General features: G+C 41.4%; 1 protein-coding gene across 1 annotated transcript in view; it reads right to left on the bottom strand.

The window, feature by feature from the left end:
* Positions 1-23,357, bottom strand: part of HTR3B (5-hydroxytryptamine (serotonin) receptor 3B, ionotropic) — a 47,626-nt gene that overhangs the window by 15,385 nt on the left and 8,884 nt on the right. Inside the window, exons 3-6 of the mRNA XM_011977027.1 lie at positions 7,653-7,697; positions 7,213-7,322; positions 6,617-6,786; positions 5,977-6,134 (exon numbers count right to left, since the gene is read on the bottom strand). Of these exons, the coding sequence (XP_011832417.1) occupies positions 5,977-6,134; positions 6,617-6,786; positions 7,213-7,322; positions 7,653-7,697 (483 nt within the window). The remainder of the gene's footprint in view (positions 1-5,976; positions 6,135-6,616; positions 6,787-7,212; positions 7,323-7,652; positions 7,698-23,357) is intronic.

Genomic DNA, 23,357 nt, shown 5'->3' with positions numbered 1-23,357 from the left:
CTCTTGTTGCCCAGGCTGGAATACAATGACACAATCTCAACTCACTGCAACCTCCGCCTCCCAGGTTCAAGCGATTCTCCTGCCTCAGCCTCCTGCGTAGCTGGGATTACAGGTGCCCACCACCACGCCCAGCTAATTTTTATATTTTTAGTAGAGACAGGGTTTCGCTATGTTGGCCAGGCTGGTCTCGAACTCCTGACTTCAGGTGATCCACCTGCCTCATCCTCCCAAAGTGCTGGGATTACAGGCGTGAGCCACAGCGCCAGGACTAGACCAATTTTCCCTACAAACCCAGTGCAGCCTAAAGAAACTCTAGTTTTCAGAAATTTTTTGTTTTTATTATCTCCATTGGATAATCATTTTATTTGTTCAGTAAACATTAATTGAGCATGAATAGGTTATCTGGTACTATCCTAAATACTGAAGTTAGTACCATTAATAAGACAGTTCCCTGCCCTTATCCCATCTTGTGGGATCAGGAAGCAGATTCTGGTGATTGTTTCATGAGTCTGTTGCGGGAGAGAAAATTTGCCCCAGAATGGACCATAGTCAGGGTCCATACCTGCTTTAGATCATTTAAACAATGAGATTTGGGACTTTTTGAGTTTATATCTAGATGATATTTTGGACTTAGAGTTGACACTGGAATGATGCTGGGTTAAACTTTGGGGGATGTTGGGATGGGGCTGAATGTACGTGGAGCAGAAGTGGATTTTGGGTTGCAGACTCTACTAGGTTGAAAAGGGCCCCCAAGAATTCATGTCTTTCCTGGAACCTCAGAATGTAGCCTTATTTGGAAACGAGATCATTGGAGATGTACTAGAGCAGGATGAGGTCATACCAGAGTAGAGTGGGCCCTCAATCCAATGTGACTGGAGTTCTGATAAAAAGAGAAGAGACACACGTGGAGAAGGCCATGTGAAGATGGAGGCAGAGATGGGAGCAATGCATCTGCCAGCCAAGGAACACCACCGGTTCCTGGCAACCACCAAGGGCCAGAGGAGAGGCAAGGTGCAGCTTCTCCCTCAGAATGCCCACAAGGAACCAACCCTGCCCAAGTCTTGATTTGAGATTTATAGCCTGCAGAACTGCAAGAAGATGAATTTCTGTTGTTTTGAGTCATCCCATTTGGGCTACTTTGTTATGGCAGCCTCGTGACACTAATACACGTGACTTGCCAAGTAATGCACAGTGGGTGAATGGCAAAGAATGGACCGGAATATACTGCTCTGCCTTTAGTTGTGTGTCAGCATGATATAGGATTAGGCACATAGTTTCTGGAGTCAAGTTGCCTGGGTTCAAGTCCAGGCTCCACCAGTCACTTTGCAGCCTCCTGTAAGTTACTTAACTTCTCTGCACCTCAATTCATTTATTTGTAAAAATGCAGATACTTGGAGCACCCATCTCCTAGGGATGTGAGGATTATAGATACAAACTCTTAAAATGGTGCTTGGCATAGAGTAAGTGCTCAGCTTTGTGGTTATTGCTACTGTGTCTCCCTGGGCAGATTTTGGGGATCTGTGATAGATATCAGGAACCTTCATTTATTCATCATTATGCCCTAAGTGTTCACCATGGAGCCTGGCACATGGTGAGAACCCGAAAGATGTTCGTGGAATTGTATTGCAGTCTGGTAGTAGTGCTACTTTTACTTCCAATATAATGGAAATGTGGAGTTAGCCCGAATGGGAGCTATCCTCTTGAGATCAGTCTTTCTGAGGGTGACCTCTCTGCAGATCATGCAAGAAGCAGTGACTCCTGCTTCTGCTAAGTAGAAGGCATGTCACCTGCTCAGTGAGACACTGCTCTCTGCAAAACTGCCCCTACCCACAGCCCATCATTTCTAATGGACTAAAGGAGCTGGTGCCTTTAAATTCCACAGAAAGGGAAGAAAAAGCACTTTAGTTTCAGTCCATGTTCCCCATTAGACACCCTTCAGGTGTTAGCAATATTATGCCACAATTTCATTATCCATTAAAGCCAGGTAATAATAAGTACACAAAGGTATTTGGAGCCTATTGATGTTAATGAAAGAGATCAATCTAATTCAGAATGTGTGTGTGGAGAGCTCCTTGGAGATGGAATAGGCCCCAAGGTTAGCCTCTAATTGCCTCCTTGATGGTAGACCCCACCAGTACTCAATTTTGCATGACCGTCTTTATGACATAGTTGGAATTTTGACGCCCAGACTCCGCTTCATACAGAAGCCCATTTTCCTCCTCTCCAAAGCCCCTCCCAGCATTCCCAACTCAGAAAGAACAGGAAAGTTGCTGCCATTTAAGCACCAGAGTCAGAGTTTCTTGGATCTAGACTGTGGGTTGCACTGGATGAGCAGAAAGTCAGTCTGTGAGTCCCAAATCACTTGAGTGACCCAGAAAGGATATCTGGGGCTCTAAATTCTCTCTCTCTCTCGTATTATCTGCTGGCGCTTAGAGGGATCTTATCTTCTATCAAGTTGATGAGCTGCATTCAATAAGTATCTCAACAAAGTTACTCCACCTAATCTAGAAAAATATTATAACAGAAAAAGAGGATAAAGGCATTTCTTTCCCAAATGCCCCTTTGCATTTTCTAGGACACCCTGTGGGCACCCCAATTCCTGCCCAAATAAACACTTTACTTGGTGTGAGGATATCTGTGGTTGGGCTCGGTTTAGTTTCCACAGCTGTCCACCCTTTTCCATCCAACACGAGTTCCTAAATTGTATTCCTACCTCCTCCCACTTCTACCCTCATTCTTTAAAGAAAAAAAAACCACTGCCATGCAAAATCAAATGCTCACCCTGCTGTTTCTGGGAACCAGCACCTCCAATAAGATATTGGAGGAAACCTCCCCTCCCATGGCTGCTGGACCGGGTCCCAGGCTGTGCACAGACATCTTTGTAGGGAGAAGTGCCTGTGCTCTGGGCCCCCTGTGGAACGTAGCCCGACTCCAAAGCATCCGTGGTGTCCTCTGATAAACAATTTGTGTCCCAGAGTCGGCAGCTATGATTGCACATTAGCTGAAACTCATAGGGCATCCGGAGCACTTGATTTAGGATAAATGGCAGCAGTGTACCTCAGGCCAAGGGTAAGGATGAATTTAGAATAGATTATTGCTTCTCCTGCCTTCCCTACCTGTCCCCAACCTCCTGCTGAGCAGCCTGGACTGAGACACAGCCGGCAAGTAGATTAAGAGGAGATGGTCCTTTGCTGTCAGGACCCTGGCAGGCCCAGTGTTGGCATAATAGAATCAGGCTCTGAATTTCACATCACTGGCCAATGGCTGTTGGAGGAAACCCAGGTGCCTTGGTTGCTAAATTCAGAGTGGGATGTCCGGTATGGAGTAAGAGAATGAGCCTAGGCGCCGTGCACAGAGCAGAAATGCATGGAGGCTGCGCGGGGTTGGCAGGCAGAAAACTGATCGTCACTGAATCCACTTTTAGTCTTTCTGAAGCTGCAGAATTGCTCCTGAGTCTGGCTTCCTGCCCCGCCAAATATGATCTGTGACTCTACTCAGGATTCTCTCCCTACTCTGCTCCTGAGGACCAGGGTGGAAGCCAGCCCTGCTAGATAACCCACGTCTACCCCCAGGGCAGAAGGACCCATGGAAAAGTTCCAAGAGCATGAAATTAAATTGCACCTGCCTCCAGCACACTTCCACTTCAACACGTACCCAGGGGGAAGCATGGTAGTGAGGAGAGCAGAGGAACTGGACCATGGCTCTGAGATCCAGGGAAGCCTCCCCTCCATTAAACAATCTTCTCACTGTCTCTGTTCATCATAATTAAAATGGAGATAGTATATAGAAAACCTTCAGCTGCTGTTGACGAATTAACATTTAGGGTGAAGGAGGGCGACATGTAACTACAAATAATAGCTGCTCTATGGAGAGGGAGAGTGTGTGTGTATGCACATGTGTGCCTGTGCATGCAAGCTCACGCCTTGTTTACCTGCCCCATCTCTTGCCTGTGTTTGTCTCCTCCGTGCAGTGTAGGTAATGGTGTGTGTAGTGTTCTCAGGAGCGCTTGGTAGGTGACTATGTTCCACCTTGCATGTGCTACTCCTTCACATTTCCCTTTAATGCTCTCCATTATTCGGGCTGCATTAATAATGTTTGCGGGCTGATATCTTTAAAATTAATGAGGTGTTTACTCTTAGCCAAGAAACTCATTGAAATTTAAAAAAGAAAAAAAAAAAAAACTTGCTTGCTTTCCTTCCCTTTTCCTCACAAGAAAAGTGGACAAACAGCCCACATTGCAAGCTTTGCTTAAAACCGAGCAGAATTATAGGCAAGAACCCAAAGCCCACCATCAGGAGGGTATGAGTTGCGATTAGCTGCTAGCCAGCATTATACATCAGTCAGGTTCAAACCACAGCTGTGTCTAAGAGGCCCAGATTTAACAAGAGCTTTGCTGGAAAGCTGTGTACACCTTTAACCAATTGAGGGATACCTGTAACCTCAGTAATAGTTCCTTCCTTCTTTCCTTCCTTCTTTACTTTCTTCCTTCCTTCCTTCCTTCTTCCCTTCCTTCTTCCTTCCCTCCCTCCCTCCTCTCTCTTTCTTTCTTTCTTGCTTGCTTGCTAGCTTTCTCTCTCTTTCTCCTTCCTTCCTTCCTTCCTTCTTCCCTCCCTCCCTCCTTTCTTTCTTTTCTTCCTTCCTTCCTTCCTTCTTCCCTTCCTTCTTTCCTTCCTTCCTTCCTTCCTTTCTTTGTTTTTTTGACAGAGTCTCCCTCTGTCACCCAGGCTGGAGTGCAGTGGTATGATCTTGGCCCACTGCAACCTCCACCTCCCGGGTTCAAGCGATTCTCATGCCCCAGCCTCCTGAGTAGCTGGGATTACAGGTGCACACCACTACGCCCAGCAAGTTTTGGTATTTTTAGTAAAGATGGGGTTATGCCATGTTGGCCAGACTAGCTGGAACTCCTGACCTCAAATGATCCACCCACCTTGGCCTCCCAAAGGTCTGGGATTACAGGCATGAGTCACTGCACTCGGTGAATGATAGTTTATTTCATCACAACCCCTTAGCATATCCATTGTACCAGAGCACCTTAGTCTAGTCTAAATTTTCCTTCTTATTCCAGAGGTATGTTTTTAGGATAATTCACCTTGAGTGCAGTCCTGACCCGCCTGTGGTTTCTATTTTTCAACCGAATCCATTACTTGGCATGAAGGACCACCATCCCCTCACTACCACCACCACTAGCTGACTTTCTGCAGAAAAGAAGAATGCACTGCTAATATACTAATCATGTAGTTTACCAGTTGTGTGAAATTGCTGCAGACCACATGTCAAAACAGTTTCCCAGGGGGCCAAAGAAAGGAGAATGGCTGCCTCTGGAGTACAAATCAGCAGGCTTCACTGTCCTGTATCCCACCATCCCCCAGTTTCATGGCGGACAAATTTCGCTATGAACAATGCAGCCAAGGGCATTCCCAGGGATGCCTTGGAGGAGTGTGGGTTCCCATCATAATTTTGAGGAGTTAATTGTTCCCTCTGATCCAGAAGCTACCAGTGGTCTCTGTGGGTCTTATTGGCTAATCCCGTAAGATATTCAAGTTAATGATATTTTCATATTATGCATCTGCATCTGGAATTAGTTGATAATTTACTCAATAAAAAAATAGGACAATAATGTTGATGAGAAAGTCTTCCCAATTCGTTGTTGTTGTTGTGTGTGGGTTTGTCTGTGTTTTTTCTGAGTAGCAATTAGAAGCCATAATGTGAGTATGTGTGGAAAGATTGGAGGATTCCTGGTGCAGGGCATGCTTCAGGCCTCTGGTGTCTGTTATCTTCTGGAGGGGCCCAGCATCTCCCACTGAACCTCTGTTCTGTGAAATGCTGGAATGTGAGTGGATGCTCAGAGCCCGCTGAAGTCCCTGTTCTTGGGTGATCATGAATGAGAACATGCAATAGAGCAGAAATTCCTCAGCCCAAGAGAAGGCCAAAGGCTGTGGAGAAGCAGGCAATAGGGACAGGTAGTAAAGAACCTACATTAAACTGAATCTGTGCAAATCCTCCAGCGCTGCTCTGCAGGATGCTGTATGCAGAGGACACAGATAGAAGTTCCCACTCACTGTCATTGAAAAACACCTTTTTGTCACGCTTAATGTCTTCGGGGCTCCTCAGAAAGGCCAGGTCTACGTCTTCCACTGCAAACAACAGAAACAATTGACTTTCCCAGAGAGAAAGAGATGCCAACATCCACCCACTTTTCCAGCTCCCAATTTGAATCCTTCCTCTTTCTCCTGCCCCCATAGGCACAGTCTCCTTGGCCTTATTTGAATTAGGGGGTAGGGATGCAGAATAAAATCTTTCTAGTCACAAAAAACAAAAAACAACTGTGAATTTGTGGCTTGGAATACACTCTCTGTAGAATGATGGAGCTTGTCTGCGATTTCTATAATATTATCCATGGCAGTAGAGGCTTAACACTGTGTTTCCGAAACAACCACAGTGAGCTACAGCGTCATACTTGGTCTGGATTACAGCAGGAACCAAAAAACTGCAAGAAGAGATTCCGATTTTTAAATAGCCAATTATCTGCAAGAATAAAATAGACCTGAAGGATAATATAATATCATTTCACCTACGTGTACCAACCCAGCATTGATGGGTATCTCTCATGGTTTACCTGTATGCAGAATGCTCTTGAAGGTTAGGCTGCAATTCTGGACATCAAATGGAAAAGCATATGTCTCTAAACTGCATGCGGAGACCACCTGGATGGGCTTAGAGTTCTCAATGGTCCCAGATGAGTTCACATAAACATAGGGAAGGTCGGGGGATCTTTCAACATCCATGCTAGACGAAACACAAGAGAACTTGTTGTCACAGAGAGGACGTTGGTCATTTCAAAATATAGACAGGATGATTAGGAGATGGTAGTGACCATGAGGTCCATGACCAGCCTAGCCCTGCAAAAACACAATCGCATTTTCCGTGAGATTATTCACCCCGGCAAAGATGAGCTTTTCAGTGATAGCCTCGTAAGTTAGCTCATTTGCTGCTATAACAACACAGACATAATAAGTAACCTCAACATTAGTAACCAGTTCTGTATCTTAAACAACATCAACACATGGCACTTCTAACCTGAATACTCCCAACGATATGCTCCCCTTCAACTTGAGAAGCAAAAATGAGCAACACCGACTGAAAGTAAGCAGCGACTGGCCTGACTATGCCAAGGAGTCTACACCCCACAGAAATACACACTGGCACACTTACAACTCATTGATGATGATATCCGGGGCCCAGATAGCACTTAGAGGTAGGGAGATCTCTCTAATCTCATCAAACAGGCTGGAGTTCCAGGATAAAAATTCATCATTCCAGACCTGTTAGGAGTAGCCAAAAAGAAAACTTAATCAAAATGGGGCAATGTCTGCCTCAGTAAAGAACTAAAGAGACATTTGGATTAATAATCCAACTTATCAGCCTCTTGGTTCGATATGTTAGGAGAAAGGACTTCCCATCTGAATGCTAAAGATGGCAGTCCCAACCAGAAACCAGGGCCATACATCTTAAATGAATTACAATAAATTAGGTCTGCTGCAGATCTAAGGAACTAGAAATACAAAGATAATACTTATTTCTTAAATAACTATATTTTGCAGCAGATCCAGATCAGGAGTGAAGTATATTTAGAAGGAAACATAATTATTTACCTCCCGGTACCATACACTTGTCTTTAATATTTGATTCTCTGCATCCTGCAAGGCAAAAATAAAATCCACACCAAATCTTAGAATGTCAATAAATCAAAGGCCAATTCAGCAGTAAGGCAATTCAGAAGAAGAAAATCAAGTCTAACCAAATAATGCTGACATTAAAAACATTACCTAGACTTTTCAATACCTAAGTATTCTCAGTTCTTACTTATCATGCACACCTGTTGCTATAAGCTTTACTATATTATCTACGACAAAACGGCACTTTGCCTGCCCTTGACATTTTGAATGATTTGCTAATCTCTTTCCCACTCTAATTAGTTACTCTACCATTAATCAGACTAAAAAATGTTATGTAGTCTTAGTAATTTGGGGCTAAAAAGATGAGACCAAGCTTTGATTTGTAATCAAGATATTATTCAAAATCTCTCAATGAGTGTTAGCTCAACTGTTATTGGCAGCCATTCCTGTTAAGTAACCGTATGTTTGGATTTCTCTGCTTATAAAACAGACTGAATGAACTTATTATAAATGAAACATATTTTAGATGATATAATAAATGTGATTTCCCATGTCTGCAGTGAGTCCATGATATTTTTAAAAGACCCCCAAAAACAGCAATTCAAAAAACCCTCCTGGCTGGGCACGGTGGTTCATCCCTGTGATCCCACATTTTTGGAAGCCAAGACAGGAGGATCCCTGTGATCCCACATTTTTGGAGGCCAAGACAGGAGGATTTCCTGAGCTCCGGAGTTTGAGACCAGCCTGGGCAACACAATGAGGCCCTGTCTCTACAAAAAAATTAAAAATTATCCAGGTGTGGTGGCACACAACTAGCAGTCCCAGCTACTTGGGAGGCTGAGGTGGAAGGATTGCTTGAGTCCAGGAGGTCAAGATTGCAGTGGGCCATGTTTGTGCCACTGCACTCCAGCCTAGGTGACAGAGAGAGACTCTGTCTCAAAAAAAAAAACCCTCCTCACCATTTTTTTCATATCTAATCTAGTAGAGAACATTCTGAAACTCTGATGTTCTTAGGAATTTTTTAAAAAGGGATATCTCACACCGTATATAAACATTAACTCAAAATGAATCATACACCCAAATGTAAGAGCTTAAACTATAAAACTCTTAAAAGAAACCAAAGGAGTAAGTAAATCTTCATGACTTTGAATTAGGCAATGATTTCTTAGACATGACAACAAAAGAAAAATAAATGAGACTTCATCAAAATTAAAAACGTTTGTGCTTTAAAGAACACCATCAAGAAATGAAAAAGACAACCCACAGAATAAGAGAAAATATTTGCAAGTCACATATCTGCTTAGAGGCTTGTATCCAGGATATAAAGCATTCCAGCAACTCAATGACAACAAAAGACAAGCAGCCCTGTTTAAAAATGGGCAGGCTGGGCGCAGTGGCTCACGCCTGTAATCCCAGCACTTTGAGAGGTCAAGGCAGATGGATCATGAGGTCAGGATATCGAGACCATCCTGGCTAACATGCTGAAACCCCATCTCTACTAAAAATACAAAAATTAGCCAGGCGTGGTGGCAGGTGCCTGTAGTCCCAGCTACTCAGGAGGCTGAGGCAGGAGAATGGAGTGAACCCGGGAGATGGAGCTTGCAGTGAGCTGAGATCGTGCCATGGCACTCCAGCCTGGGTGACAGAGCAAGACTCCATCTCTAAAAAATAAAAATGAGCAAGAGACTTGAATAGACATCTCTCTAAAGTAGGTATACAAATGACCAATAAGCACATTAAAAGATGTTCGAGGTCACCGCTATGGGCCAAACTGTCCCCCCAAAACCCATATGTTGAAACCCTAACTTCCAAGGTGTCCATGTTTGGAGACAGGGCTTATAGGGAGTAATTAAGGTCAAATGACGTCATAGGGATAGGACCCTAATCGCATAGGATTGGTGGCTTTATAAGAAAAGGAAGAGAGAAAGATCTCTCTCTACCATGTGAGTACACAGTGAAAAGGTGACCATCTGAAAGTCAGAAAATGGGCTCTCACCAAGAACCAAATCAGCCAGAACCTGATGTTGGACTCCCAGCCTCCAGAACTGTGAGAAATAAATTTCTGTTGTTTATGCCACCTAGTCTGTGGTATTTGTTATGGCAGCCTGAACTTTCTAATACAATCACTAATCATTTGGGAAATGCAAATCATCAAAACCACAATGAGATACAAACTCACACTCATTAGAACGGCTACTGTTTTTTAAAAAGCAGAAAATAACAAGTGTTGGTGAGAATGGGGAGAAATTGGGACCCTTGTGCACTGTTGGTAGAAATGTACAATGGTGTGGCTGCTGTGGAACACAGTATGGCACTTTCTTAAAAAGTTAAAGATGAAATTACCATATAATCCAGGAATTCCACTTCTGAGTACATACCCAAGAGAACTGAAAGCAGGGCCTTGGACAGATATTTATACACACATGTTCATAGCAGCATTATTCACAATAGTCAAGGGGTAGAAGTAGCCCAACTGTCCACTGACAAATGAATAGATAAGCAAAATGTGGACTATACATAAATTGGAATATTATTCAACCTTAGAAAGGAAGGAAATTCTGACACGTTACGACATGGATGAACCTTGAGAACATGATGCTAAGTCAAATAAGCCAGTCACAGAAGGACAAATACTGCCTGATTCCACTTAAATGAGGTACCTAGAGTACTGAAATTCATAGAGGCCAAAAATAGAATGAGTTGCTGGGGTGAAGAAAGGGAAAGTTATCATTGAATGGGTAAAGAGTTTCAGTTTTCACTGTTCACAATAGCAGAAACATGGAATCAACCCAAATGCCCATTAATGATAGACTGGATAAAGAAAATGTGGTACATATATACGATGGAATACCACACATCCATAAAAAAGAATGAGATCATGTCCTTTGCAGAGGCATGGATGGAGCTGGAAGCCATTATCCTCAGCAAACTAACATAGAAAGAGGAAACCAAACACCACATGTTCTCACTCATAAGTGGGAGCTGAACAATGAGAACACAGGGACACAGGGAGGGGAGCAACACACACTGAAAAATAGCTAATGCATGCTGGGCTTAATACCTAGGTGATGGACTGATAGGTGCAGGAAACCATGGCACACGTTTGCCTATGTAACAAACCTGCACATCATGCACAGGTATCCTGGAACTTAAAATTAATTAAATTAAGTTTTACAAAAAAGAGAAAACAGGGCCGGGTGCGGTGGCTCACGCCTTGTAATCCCAGCACTTTGGGAGGTCGAGGTGGGAGGATCACCTGAGGTCAGGAGTTCAAGACCAGTCTGGCCCATGAAACCCCGTCTCTACTAAAAATACAAAAATTAGCCGGGCATAGTGGCACATGCCTGTCATTCCAGCTACTCGGGAGGCTGAGGCAGGAGAATTGCTTGAACCCAGGAGCAGAGGTTGTAGTGAACTGAGATTTAGCCACTGCTCTCCAGCCTGGGCAACAAAGCGAGACTCTGTCTCAAAAAACGAAAGGAAAAACATATACTCTAAGACACATTTGTCCAGAATATCAATTCTATAAGAAAACATGTGCAGAGAAGAGTAAAAACTAGCAGCAATGGTTGTTTTTATAATTTGAATTATGTGAATTTTTTCCTCTATGGTCTTATACTCTTCTGTATTTTCCACATGTCTACGATAAGTATATTATAATCAGGAAAACATTAGTATTATTTATTAAGTTAACAAGCTGTCCCACAAAGAAATATGAATGGCCAGTAATCACATGAAAATGTTTAACCTCAGCAGTAATAAAAGATGGAAAGAATGCTCAAAAAAGCAAAAACAAAAAAAAGAGTTTCAGTTTTGCAAGATCAAAGGAATCCTGGAGACTGGATCATGGTGATGATAACACAAGAATGTGAATGTACTCAATGCCACTGAACTGTATGCTTAAAAAGGGTCAAGATGATAAATTTTATGTTGTGTATTTTATAACAAGTAAAAATGATAATACAAAGTGGGTAAAGGATTTGGCTATATATTTCCCCTAAGGAGATCTATAAAGGGCCAATAAGCACATGAAAAGATGTTCAATAACATTAGTCACCAGGGAACTGCAAATCGAAACCACAACGAGATACCACTGTATCCTCACTAAGACAGCTAAAATTAAAAAGACAGACAATAACAAATGTTGGCAAGGATGTAGAGAAGTTGGAGCCCTCAAATATTGCTGGCAGGATTATTAATTGATTCAGCCACTTTGAAAACCAGTCTGGGCTGGGCTCGGTTGCTCACGCCTGTGATGCCAGCACTTTGGAAGGCTGAGGCAGGCAGATCACCTGAGGTCAGGAGTTCGAGACCAGGCTGGCCAACATGGTGAAACCCCTGTCTCTATTAAAAATACAAAAATTAGTTGGGTGTGGCGGTGCACGCCTGTGATCCCAGCTACTCGTGAGGCTGAGGCATGAGATCACTTGAACCTGGGAGCTGAAGGTTGCAATGAGCCAAGATTGTGCCACTGCATTCCAGCCTGGGTGACAGAGTGAGACTTTGTCTTAAAAAGAGAGGAGAGGAGAGGAGAGGAGAAGAGGGGAGAGAAGGGAAGAAGAGGGGAGAGAAGAGGAGAGGAGAGGAGGGGAGAGGGGAAGAGATGAGAGGAGAGGAGAGGAAAGGAGAGGAAAAGCAGTCTGGTGTTTACTCAAAAGATTAAACATACGTTTATCATATAATGCAACAATTCTACTCAGAAGTATATAACCACGAGAACTGAAGACATAAGTCCACACAAAAAACCTGTATAAAAATATTCATAGCAGCATTATTTGTGATTGTTAAAAAGTGAAACCAATGTATTGACGGATGACTGGATAAACAAAATGTGATATATCCATACAATCGATTATACAGCAACAAAAAGTAATAAAATACTGATGCATGTGACAACATGTATGAACTTTGAAAGCACGCTAAGTGAAAGAAGTCAGTCATAAGAGACCATTTATGGTATGATTCCACTTATATAATATGTCTAGAACAGGCAAATCTATAGAAACAAAAAGTAGAGTGTTTGCCTAGGGCTGCTGGGGGTGGAATGTGGGGTGTGACTGCTAATGGATATAGGGCTTCTTTTTGAGGTGATAAAAATGTTCTGAAATTAGATAGTGGTGATGGTTGTGTAACTCTGTACTAAAAAACACTGAATTGTATACTTTAAATTGGCGAATTTTGTGGTTGAATTAAATCTCAAAAAACCTGCTATTTTAAACAATGTTTAATAAAGAAAAGGGCAACCATTTTTGAAGGCATTTCCGGTAGATTTATAAGAAGGCTGATGCATACTATTAAAGAACTCTCCTTGAACTCTTTTTTTTTTTTCATTTCTTTCCATGTATAATCCATCACTAAAAACTGCATCCTTAAAAGAGAATAAAAGGATTAAAAAAATACAAGATGAAGAAATAGGAAATAAAATGTGTAAGACCAGCCTGGCCAACATGGTGAAACCCCTTCTCTACTAAAAATATAAAAATTAGCTGGGCATAGTGGTGGGAGCCTGTAATCCCAGCTACTTGGGAGGCTGAGGCAGAAGAATCGTTTGAACCCGGGAGGCAGAGGTTGCAGTGAGCCGAGAGGGCGCCACTGTACTCCAGCCTGGGTGACAGAACGAGCCTCTGTCTCAGAAAAAAAAAAAAAAAAAAAAAAAATTGTAAAACATTTCCCTTGCTGATTTAGGTTCAAAGCTCAAGAGTCACTTAGGTAACATTTGTATTTCTGTAATATTTAGTACAATACCAAATTTCAGTACATAAAAGTGTTTAGGAAGTTGATGGCATGGAATCAACTAACAGCTCTGTTTTCCTCCCCAGAACTGGGTATAAGAAATTAAATGGCCGGGCGCGGTGGCTCACACCTGTAATCCCAGCACTTTGGGAGGCCGAGGCGGGCAGATCATGAGGTCAGGTATCGAGACCATCCTGGCGAACATGGTGAAACCCCGTCTCTACTAAAAATACAAAAAGATTAGCCAGGCGTGGTGGTGGGCGCCTGTAGTCCCAGCTACTTGGGATGCTGAGGCAGGAGAAAGGCGTGAACCTGAGAGGCGGAGCTTGCAGTGAGCCAATATTGCACCACTGCACTCCACAGACTGGGCTACAGAGCCAGACCCCATTTCAAAAACAAAACAAAAAAAAGAAATTAATTGTCCAATTATCCAGCCACATAAAAGTCCATTTTCTTTGTGCACAGGGTCAAGACTATGCACTACTCTGGAGAATTCAGACTGGGTAGGGAGTCAGAAGGCACCACTGATACTATTGTCCATGTTGATGGCGCAGGTGGAATTGTGCAGTACACAGACCACACAGTGGCTCTGCGCCAGGTGGCATCATTTGAAAGAGAAACAAGAAACTTTTTAAAATTTCGCCTTTTTATAATCAAGAAAGCAAATTACTATCAAATAAGCATTATTCTTTCTCTTTGAGAAACAGAAGGCATTAGGAACACATAGATACGTAGTCGCCCTGCTTTAGTGGTTCAACAAGGCCTGGTCTGAGTGAACTTGCTCTACAGATATTTATGGAATTTAAATAGATACTTGGGAAAGGCAAGTTTTAAAGTAGTATAAAAAGTGAAAACCTTGAATTCACAAGTATTTCCCCAAGGAACAGCTTGGACCAGATGGACCAGAGGGGACTCCCAGACAAGACTGGCTCAACAGGAGTCCTGGTGGTTAAAAACAAAAGCCTCTAATGAGAGCTCAGGATTAGGTGACACCACTTCCTGGCTTTTTTTTTTTTTTTTTTTGAGACAAGGTCTTGCTTTGTTGCCCAAGCCAGGGTGCATGGCTCACTGCAGCCTCAACCTCCCAGGCCCAAGTGATCCTCCCATTTCAGCCTCCCAAGTAGCTGGGACCACAGATGTGCAACACCATGCCCAGCTAATTAATGTATTATTATTAATTTTTGTAGAGACGGGGTGGTGCTATGTTGCGCGGGTTGGTCTCAAGTTCCTGGACTCAAGCAGTTCTCCCACCTTGGCCTCCCAAAGTGCTTGAATTACAGGTGTGAGCCACCGTGCCCAGCCTTCGTTGCACATTTTACCAACTGAGAGATCATGAAACAGATTATGTCTCACCCACTAAAGCACAAAAGGTTCCATTCTAGGCTTGGTTGCAATCAGTGAGGTTCCCCACAAATAGAAAGAAAAGTTCAAAATGCAGTTTATATCACTGAGATATATAGTAGTTGACTATGCTTTCACAAGAAATACATTTTTATGTCTATTCAAAGTTCTTACCAGTTTGTTTATTACTGTCATACCCCGTGAATGTGTCTCAGTGATTCAGTCATATGGCTGGGAGGAGGGTCTCTGTTTTCATGTTTCGTTTCACTATCATTTTATCCAGTTGATTCTACTTAACTGCCATACTGATGCCTTAGCTTGTTTTTCACTTCTTGCCCATTGCTTTGCCACATTACATATAACAATGATGTTAAGAATTTTTTTCTAACATTTTATGGGGGTGTTTGGGAGGATTCGTCATTCAGCCCTGAAGAACACAATGTCAAAAAGTATTTTGAGGCTAAAACTAAAATCTTTTTTTGTCAAAGGAAACAAGTTTCTCAATGCCAGCTGGTGAACATAATTGGTTCTCTGGTGGCATTATTCACAGCTTTTCCCTCTGTGTATCTCGCCCCGTTTTTTTTCTTTAGATACCTTCCATCTTGCTTGTTAAAAGCAAAGGATATTTCAGAGAATTGGAATTCATTAGTCTTCCTAACAGAGGGAGTCTATTTAGATCTAAATTGGTGGTTAGCAAATATACAGATAATTCCCCTACATTCTTATTTATCTTTTCCAGTTCCGGAGACTATAGAAACAGATGCCTCAACGTCTGGCTGGGAGGCTCTAGTCAATGGACTGGAATACAAAGGTATCTGGGATTCGGAATTGACAAAACTCAATAGAAACAAATTAAAACTCTTCACTGTTGAGTAGATTATCTCTATAATCAGATTTCCCTAAGGTACTCATAATACCCAGAAATTCTAAGACAAGACTGTAGTCTTTTATATAAACAAAACAGGAGGCAAAACATTATAATGGAGGTGCGGTGCTGGGCTGAAAGCTCTTCATTCCAAACAAAAGTTGCCAGCAGTTCAGATGCTGGCAGATGCATCCAACAAGTTATCTATTCACATTGGGAGTGTCCTTGTCTGTGCAGAATCTGTAAGTGATTTTTATCAAGTCCTTCAGAACTGTCCCTGCCTCTGGAACTAACTTTAGGCTTATCCCACCTACATGCAATAGAAACATTTGCCAAGCATTTTCAGAGTAGCCATTTGTAAAGACAATCCTAGAATTGATCCTTATATTTTTTAATTCATTCATTCATTGGACAAGTATCAATTGAATGTCTTGGAAATCAAATACACAGTGCTGCATGTTATGGAAAATATGAATATGAGTAAGAAAGTCCTTCCCTCAAGTAGCGTACACTACATTAGGGCATATTTTAACATTTTAACAAATAACTGTGTGCATTAAGAAATACAGAGACTTGGCTGGGCCCAGTGGCTCATGTCTGTAACCCCAGCACAAGGTAGATGGATTACTTGAGGCCAGGAGTTCGAGACCAGCCTGGACAACATGGCGAAATCAAATCTCTAAAAACATACAAAATTAGCCCAGTATGGTGGTGTACACCTATAGTACCAGCTACTTGGGAGGCTGAGGTGGGAGGATCACCTGAGTCTGGAAGGTTGCAGTGAGCCAAGATCACGCCACTGCACTCCAGCCTGGGTGATAGAGTGAGTCTCCATCTCAAAAAAGAAAGAAAGAAAGAAAGAAAGAGAGAGAGAGACACAGAAAGAAAGAGAAAGAAAGAAAAGAAAATCCACACAGACTTAGTGGATTTAAAGGAAATGCTCTCACCTTAGAGAAATGAGGAAAATTGATTTTGAGAGCTGAGATTTGAAGGACTACAGTAGTTTGCAGATGGAGAATGAAGAGAAAGACTTTTGGTAGGGGAAATAGCAGAATGAATGACTTACAGGCAGGAAACAACCAGGGGTCCAGGTTCACTGTTGTACTGAGAACTTGGAGAAGATAACATAAGATGGTAGACAGGGATAAAACTAGAGGGATAGAATATAAATTGTTTTCAGATTTCTGTAAGAAAATTTGCCATATTCAATATGATGACATGTCTAACATAGTCTAACAACAAACAACTCTGGTGGGGAAATCCCACATCTTTAAAAAGATAACGGTGTTCTCCTTACCTACCATAAGGAGTCTGATTTTACTTTCTTTTGTCAGGGTAGGAAGAAAGAGAAAAGTATTTTCAATTTGATATACTTGTTCCAAGGGAAAATATTAATATAAATACTTTACACCTTTTCCATTTATCTCCAAATAAACCTCTAAAGGAAAGCCTGATCAATTTTCTTTTTTTCTGAGACGGAGTCTCGCTCTGTCACCAAGCTGGAGTGCAGTGGAGCGATCTCAGCTTACTGCAATCTCTGCCTCCTAGGTTCAAGCAATTCTCCTGCCTCAGCCTCCCGAGTATCTGGAACTACAGGTGCCTGCCACCATGCCCGGCCAGCAATTTTCTTTATCTTAATAAATATGAAGAGGCCGGGCACAGTGGCTTACACTTGTAATCCTAGCACTTTGTGAGGCCGAGGCAGGCAAATCACAAGGTCAGGAGTTCAAGCCCAGCCTGGCCAATATGGTGAAACCCTGTCTCTACTAAAAGTACAAAAATTAGCCAGGTGTGGTGGCAGGCACCTGTAATCCCAGGTACTTGGGAGGCTGAGGCAGGAGAATCACTTGAACCTGGGAGGCAGAGGTTGCAGTGAGCCGAGATCGTGCCACTGCACTCCACCCTGGGTGACAGAGTGAGGCTCTGTCTCAAAAAAAATAAAAAATAATAAATAATAAAAAACACGAAGTCAGAAAGGAAAAAGATGAACTGAACGTGATGGTTCAAGCCTGTAATTCCATTACTTTAGGAGGCTGAGGCGGGTGGATCACTTGAAGTCATGAGTTGAAGACCAGCCTGGCCAGCGTGGTGAAACCCCATCTGTACTAAAATACAAAAATTAGCCAGGTGTGGTGGTGGGCACCTGTAATCCCAGCTACTTGGGAGGCTGAGGCAGGAAAATCGCTTGAACCCAGGAAGCAGAGTTTGCAGTGAGCCGAGATCACACCACTGCACTCCAGCCTGGCGACAGAGCAAGATTCTGTCTCCAAAAAAAAAAAAAAAAACTTGAAGAAGTTTTCTATTTAAGCTGTTTAAGACTAGGCTTTTTAGTAAGAGGTATTTCCTGGTATTTAATTAAACAATATTTTCTAAGATCTTAGGGCTAGCACTCTTACTTAATAGGATAATTGGGAAAATATGGCCACACACAATAGCTCATGCCTGTAATCCCAGCACTTTGGGATGCCAAGGCGGGTGGATCACTCGATGTCAGGAGTTCGAGACCAGCCTGGCCAACATAGTGAAACACTGTCTCTGCTAAAAATACAAGTTAGCTATACATGGTGGTAGGTGCCTGTAATCCTACCTACTCGGGAGACTGAGGCAGGAGAATCGCTTGAACCCAGGAGGCAGAGGTTGTGGTGAGCCAAGATCACGCCGTTGTACTCCAACCTGGGCAACAAGAGTGAAACTCCATCTCAAAAAAAGTAAAAATAAAAACAAAAATAAAATAATAATAAAAAGGAATTTGGGGGAGTACCATTTAAATATTCCTATTTACAATGAAACAATTGATTAGGGGTTTATCTAAGTTAGGGAAAAATGACACCAAAGTAACCTGTATCAGTAAAAAGGAAAAAAATTTAAACTTTGTACTCTTTTTGTTTTTTTTTTTTTTGGAATGGAGTTTTGTTCTTGTTGCCCAGGCTGGAGTGCAATGGCGCGATGTCAGCTCATTGCAACCTCCACCTCCCAGGTTCAAGCAATTCTCCTGCCTCAGCCTCCTGAGTAGCTGGGATTACAGGCGTGCACCACCACAGCCACACAAGATAATTTTGTATTTTTCTAGTAGAGAAGGGGTTTCTCCATGTTGAGGCTGGTCTCGAACTCCTGACCTCAGGTGATCCACCTGCCTCGGCCTCCCAAAGTGGTGGGATTACAGACGTGAGCCACCACGCCAGGCCTAGACCTTGTACTCTTAAGTTTCACATTTATTTTTTCATTGATTTAAATGCCTAATTCTCAGTCCAAAAAAAAAATCAAAGATTCTGATTGACTGCTAGCACTAAGATAGTAACATAGAAAAACATCTCTATTAACATAAATTGAAAATGAATCATTAAATTATTGCAACAAATTACCTTAAAATAATAACATCATTTTGTGCGTATATTTTGTATGTAAATGTAAAATCGAAGATAAAAGTAGCACAAAAGAAGTGGGAGCAGATAAATGGAATTTTACTGTTGTAAGTTTCATACATTTTATGTGAAGTGTCAAAATATTAATTCTAAGTACACTGCAATAAGTTAATGATGAATATGGAAATCCCTAAGGCAAAGTCTAAAAAAAATACAAAGATGGATCGCTAAAAAGCTAATAGAGGAACTATAATCCAATATTTTAAATATTTTAAATATTTTATTATTTTTAATATTTATTAAAAATTTAAAAATTATGGAAAATAAAGTAGGATATAAGGAATAGAACAAAAAACAGATGAGACAACTAGAAAACAAATAGCAAGATGGTATTGGCAAATGAGCTAAACATTTCCACTAAAATGCATAGATTGGCTGGTCACAGTGGTTCATGCCTGTAATCCCAACACTTTCAGAGGCCAAGACAGGCAGATCACTTGAGGTCAACAGTTCAAGACAAGCATGGTCAACATGGTGAAACCCCATCTCTACTAAAAATACAAAAATTAGCCAGATGTGGTAGTGAGCACCTGTAATTCTAGCTGCTTGGGAGGCTGAGGCAGGAGAATCACTTGAACCCCGGAGGCAGAGGTTGCAGTGAGCTGAGATCATGCCACTGCACTCCAGCCTGGGGGACAGAGTGAGACTCCATATTGGAAGAAAAAAAAAAAAACAAATGCATAGATTGTCAGACTGGTTAAAAAAAAAAAAAAAAAAAAAGCCCTAACCTGGAATAATATTCAGCAACAAAAAGAAATGAACTATTGGTGTTCACAACAACACAGATGGACCATAAGGGAATTATGCTAAAGGAAAAAAGCCAGTCTCAAAGGTAGTATATTGTATGATTCCATTTATATAATATTCTTGAAGTAGCGTAAAGATGGAGAGAAGATTAGTGGTTGCCAGGGGTTAGGAGTCAGCAGAGAGAAAGGACTGTGGCTGTAAAGGAATAGCACCTGGGGGCCCTGTGGTGATGATCCAATTATGTACTTTGATTGTGGTGCTGATTACAAAAAGCTACACATGTAATAAAATTACATAGAACTACACGCGCACACACACACACACACACACACACACACACACACACACAAGTACAGGTAAACTGGAGAAATCAGAATAAGCTCTATAGAGTGTACCCATGTTAATTTTCTAGTACTGACACTGTACTATATATGTAAGATGTTAACAGTAGGAGAGATTGGGTGAAGTGTACACAGGGCCTGCCTATATATTTCTTTTCAGCATGTACCTAACTATATATTGTCTACAAGAAATGACTTCAAATACAAAGGACATCAAATGACACAAATAGATTGAAAATAAAAGGATGGCCAAGAATATGCCATGTGGGAAGTCAGCATAAGAAAAACTTCATAAAAGGGAATATTATTAGAGATGAAGTGGAGTGTTTCATAACAGTAAAAGAATCTGTTCATTAAGAAGACATATAGGCTGGGCACAGTGGCTTACGCCTGTAATACCAGCACTTGGAGAGGCCAAGGCTGGCAGACTGCTTAAGCTCAGGAGTTAGAGACCAAGGTGGGCAACATGGCAAAACCCCATCTCTACCAAAAATACAAAAACCAGCTGGGTGTGGTGGCATGTGCTTGTAGTCCCAGCTACTCGGGAGCCTGAGGCAGGAGAATTGTCTGAACCCGGGAGGTTGAGGCTGCAGTGAGACACAGTCATTTCACTGCACTCCAGCCTGGATGACAGAGTAAAATATTGTCTCAAAAAAAAAAAAAAACATATACATACATATATATATATATGTCTAAATGTGTACGCACCTAATAACATAGCTTCAAAATACATGAAGCAAAATTTGACAGAACCAAAGAGAGAAATAGACAAACTACAATCGTAACTGGAGATTTTAACATCCCACTCCATGAAATTAATAAAAAAACTAGAGGAAAAAAAAATAGATTTCGGCCAGGTGCAGTGGCTCACACCTGTAATTCCACCACTTTGGGAGGCCAAGGTGGGCAGATCACCTGAGGTCAGGAGTTCAAGACCAGCCTGGCCAACATGGTGAAACCCTGTCTCTACTAAAAGTACAAAAATTAGCTGGGTGTGGTGGCAGGCACCTATAATCCCAGCTACTAGGGAGGCTGAGGCAGGAGAATAACTTGAACCCGGGAGGCAGAGTTTGCAGCGAGCTGAGATCCTGCCTCTGCACTCCAGCCTGGGGGACAAGAATGAGACTTCATCTCAAAAAACAAAAAAGTATTTCAACACCACTATCAACCACATTTATTGAATTAATATTTATAGAGCAGTATAACATTCTGTTCAACATTGTACTGGAGGTCCTCGTCAGGGTAACAAGACACTAGAAGAAAACAAAGGTATAAAGATTGGAAAGAAAGAAGTAAAACTGCTTTTCCTCACAGACAACATGATTTTCTACACAGAAAATCTGAAAGAATCTTCCAAAAAAAAAGACTCTTAAACGAAAAAGAGATGTCAGGGTCACAGAATCCCAAACCAATATATAGAAATCAACTGTGTTTTTGTATGCTAGCAACAAACAACTAGATTCGAATTTAAAATACCATTTATAATAACAAAAATGTGAAATACTTAGGAATAAATTTGACCAAATGTATGCAAAACACTAAAAATGATGAAACATTAATAAAAGAAGTTAAAGAACTAAACAGAGAGATACACTGCATGTATGGACTGGATAACTCAATATTGTTAAGATGTCAGTTCTCCTCAAATTTATCTATAGATTCAATGCAGTACCAATCAAAATTCCGGAAGTTTTTAAAAATAGACATTGATGAGTCAATTCTAAAGTTTATGTAGAAATGCAAAAAACCTAGAAAAGTTAAAACAATTTTTAAAAAGAAGAACAAGATTAGAAGTTCACATTATCTTATTTCAAGACTTCCACAATGCTACAGTAATCAAAACAGTGTAGTATGGTAGAAAGACAAGCATCCACATTAGTTGAATAGAAGAGTCTAGAAATAAGCTCAGAGTATATAAATAACTCTTGTAACCTGATAATAAAATAATAACCCAACTTTACAAATAAATAAAAGATTTGAGCAGACATATTACCGAAGATATACAGTTGGCAATTGGCAAATAAGCACGTGAAAAAATGTTCAACATGTTCAAATGTTAGGGAAATAAAAATTAAAAACTACATTGAGATACTACTGCAAACCTACTACAATGGTTAAAATTTTAAAGATTGGGCCCTGCGCCGTTGCTCATGCCTGTAATCTCACCACTTCAGAAGCCCAAGGCAGGTAGATCACCTGAGGTCAGGAGTTCAAGACCAGCCTGAGCAACCTGGCGAAACCGTCTCTACTAAAAGTACCAAAATTAGCTGGGCATGGTGGTGAGTGCCTGTAATCCCAGCTACTCAGGAGGCTGAGGCAGGGGAACCACTTGAACCCAGGAGGCAGAGGTTACAGTGAGCCAAGATCACACCACTGCACTCCAGCCTGGGCGACAAGAGCAGGACTCTGTCTAAAGAAAAAAAAAAGTTATAGATTGACAATGTCAAGGAGTAATGATTATGTGAAGAAACTGAAGCTCTCACACATTGTGAGTGACATGCAAAATGATAACAGCCACTTTGGAAAACAGCTGGACAGTTTCTTACAAAATTAGACAGACCCATCATACAAGTAACCAATACTATACCTAAGCATGTATCCAAGAGAAAGAAAAACATATGCAAATGTTTATAGTGGCCTTATTCATAATTGCCCCCAAATGGAAACAATTCATGTGTCCAACAACTGGTAAACAGATAAATTGTAGTGCATCTGTACAATAAAATACTACTACTGAGTTATGCAATGATATGGATAAATCTCAAAGGCATTACGCTAAGTGAAAGAAGTCATGCACAAAAGGTAAAATAACATATAATTCCATTTATATAATATTCTGTATAAGCCAAAACTAGAGGGGAAAAAAAAATCAGATTACTGGGTCCCAGAGACTCTGTCTGTCTCTTGCCTCTGTCTCAAAAACACAAAGAAAGTAAGTAGAAGAAAAGAAATATGTAAAGATATCTAAAGAGCATGGGAGGTTGAGGCTGCAGTGAGCCGTGATCATGCCACTGCACTCCAGCCTAAGTAACAGAGTGAGACCCTGTCTCAAAGCAAAATAAAACAAAACAAACACACACAAAAAGTGACAAAGCCCAAATTTGGCTCTTTGAAAAAAATGAAATTGGTAAAACTATGACAAGATGAGTCAAGGGAAAATATGAGAAAACACAAATTACCAATATGAGACACAAAAGCCATATCACTAGAGATCCTATGGGCATGAAAATAA

The sequence above is a fragment of the Mandrillus leucophaeus genome, unplaced genomic scaffold (assembly GCF_000951045.1).
Source record: "Mandrillus leucophaeus isolate KB7577 unplaced genomic scaffold, Mleu.le_1.0 Scaffold172, whole genome shotgun sequence".
Taxonomy (NCBI): Eukaryota; Metazoa; Chordata; class Mammalia; order Primates; family Cercopithecidae; genus Mandrillus; species Mandrillus leucophaeus.
The sequence above is the reverse complement of the archived record's forward strand: the minus strand, read 5'-3'. Positions and strand labels throughout refer to the sequence as shown.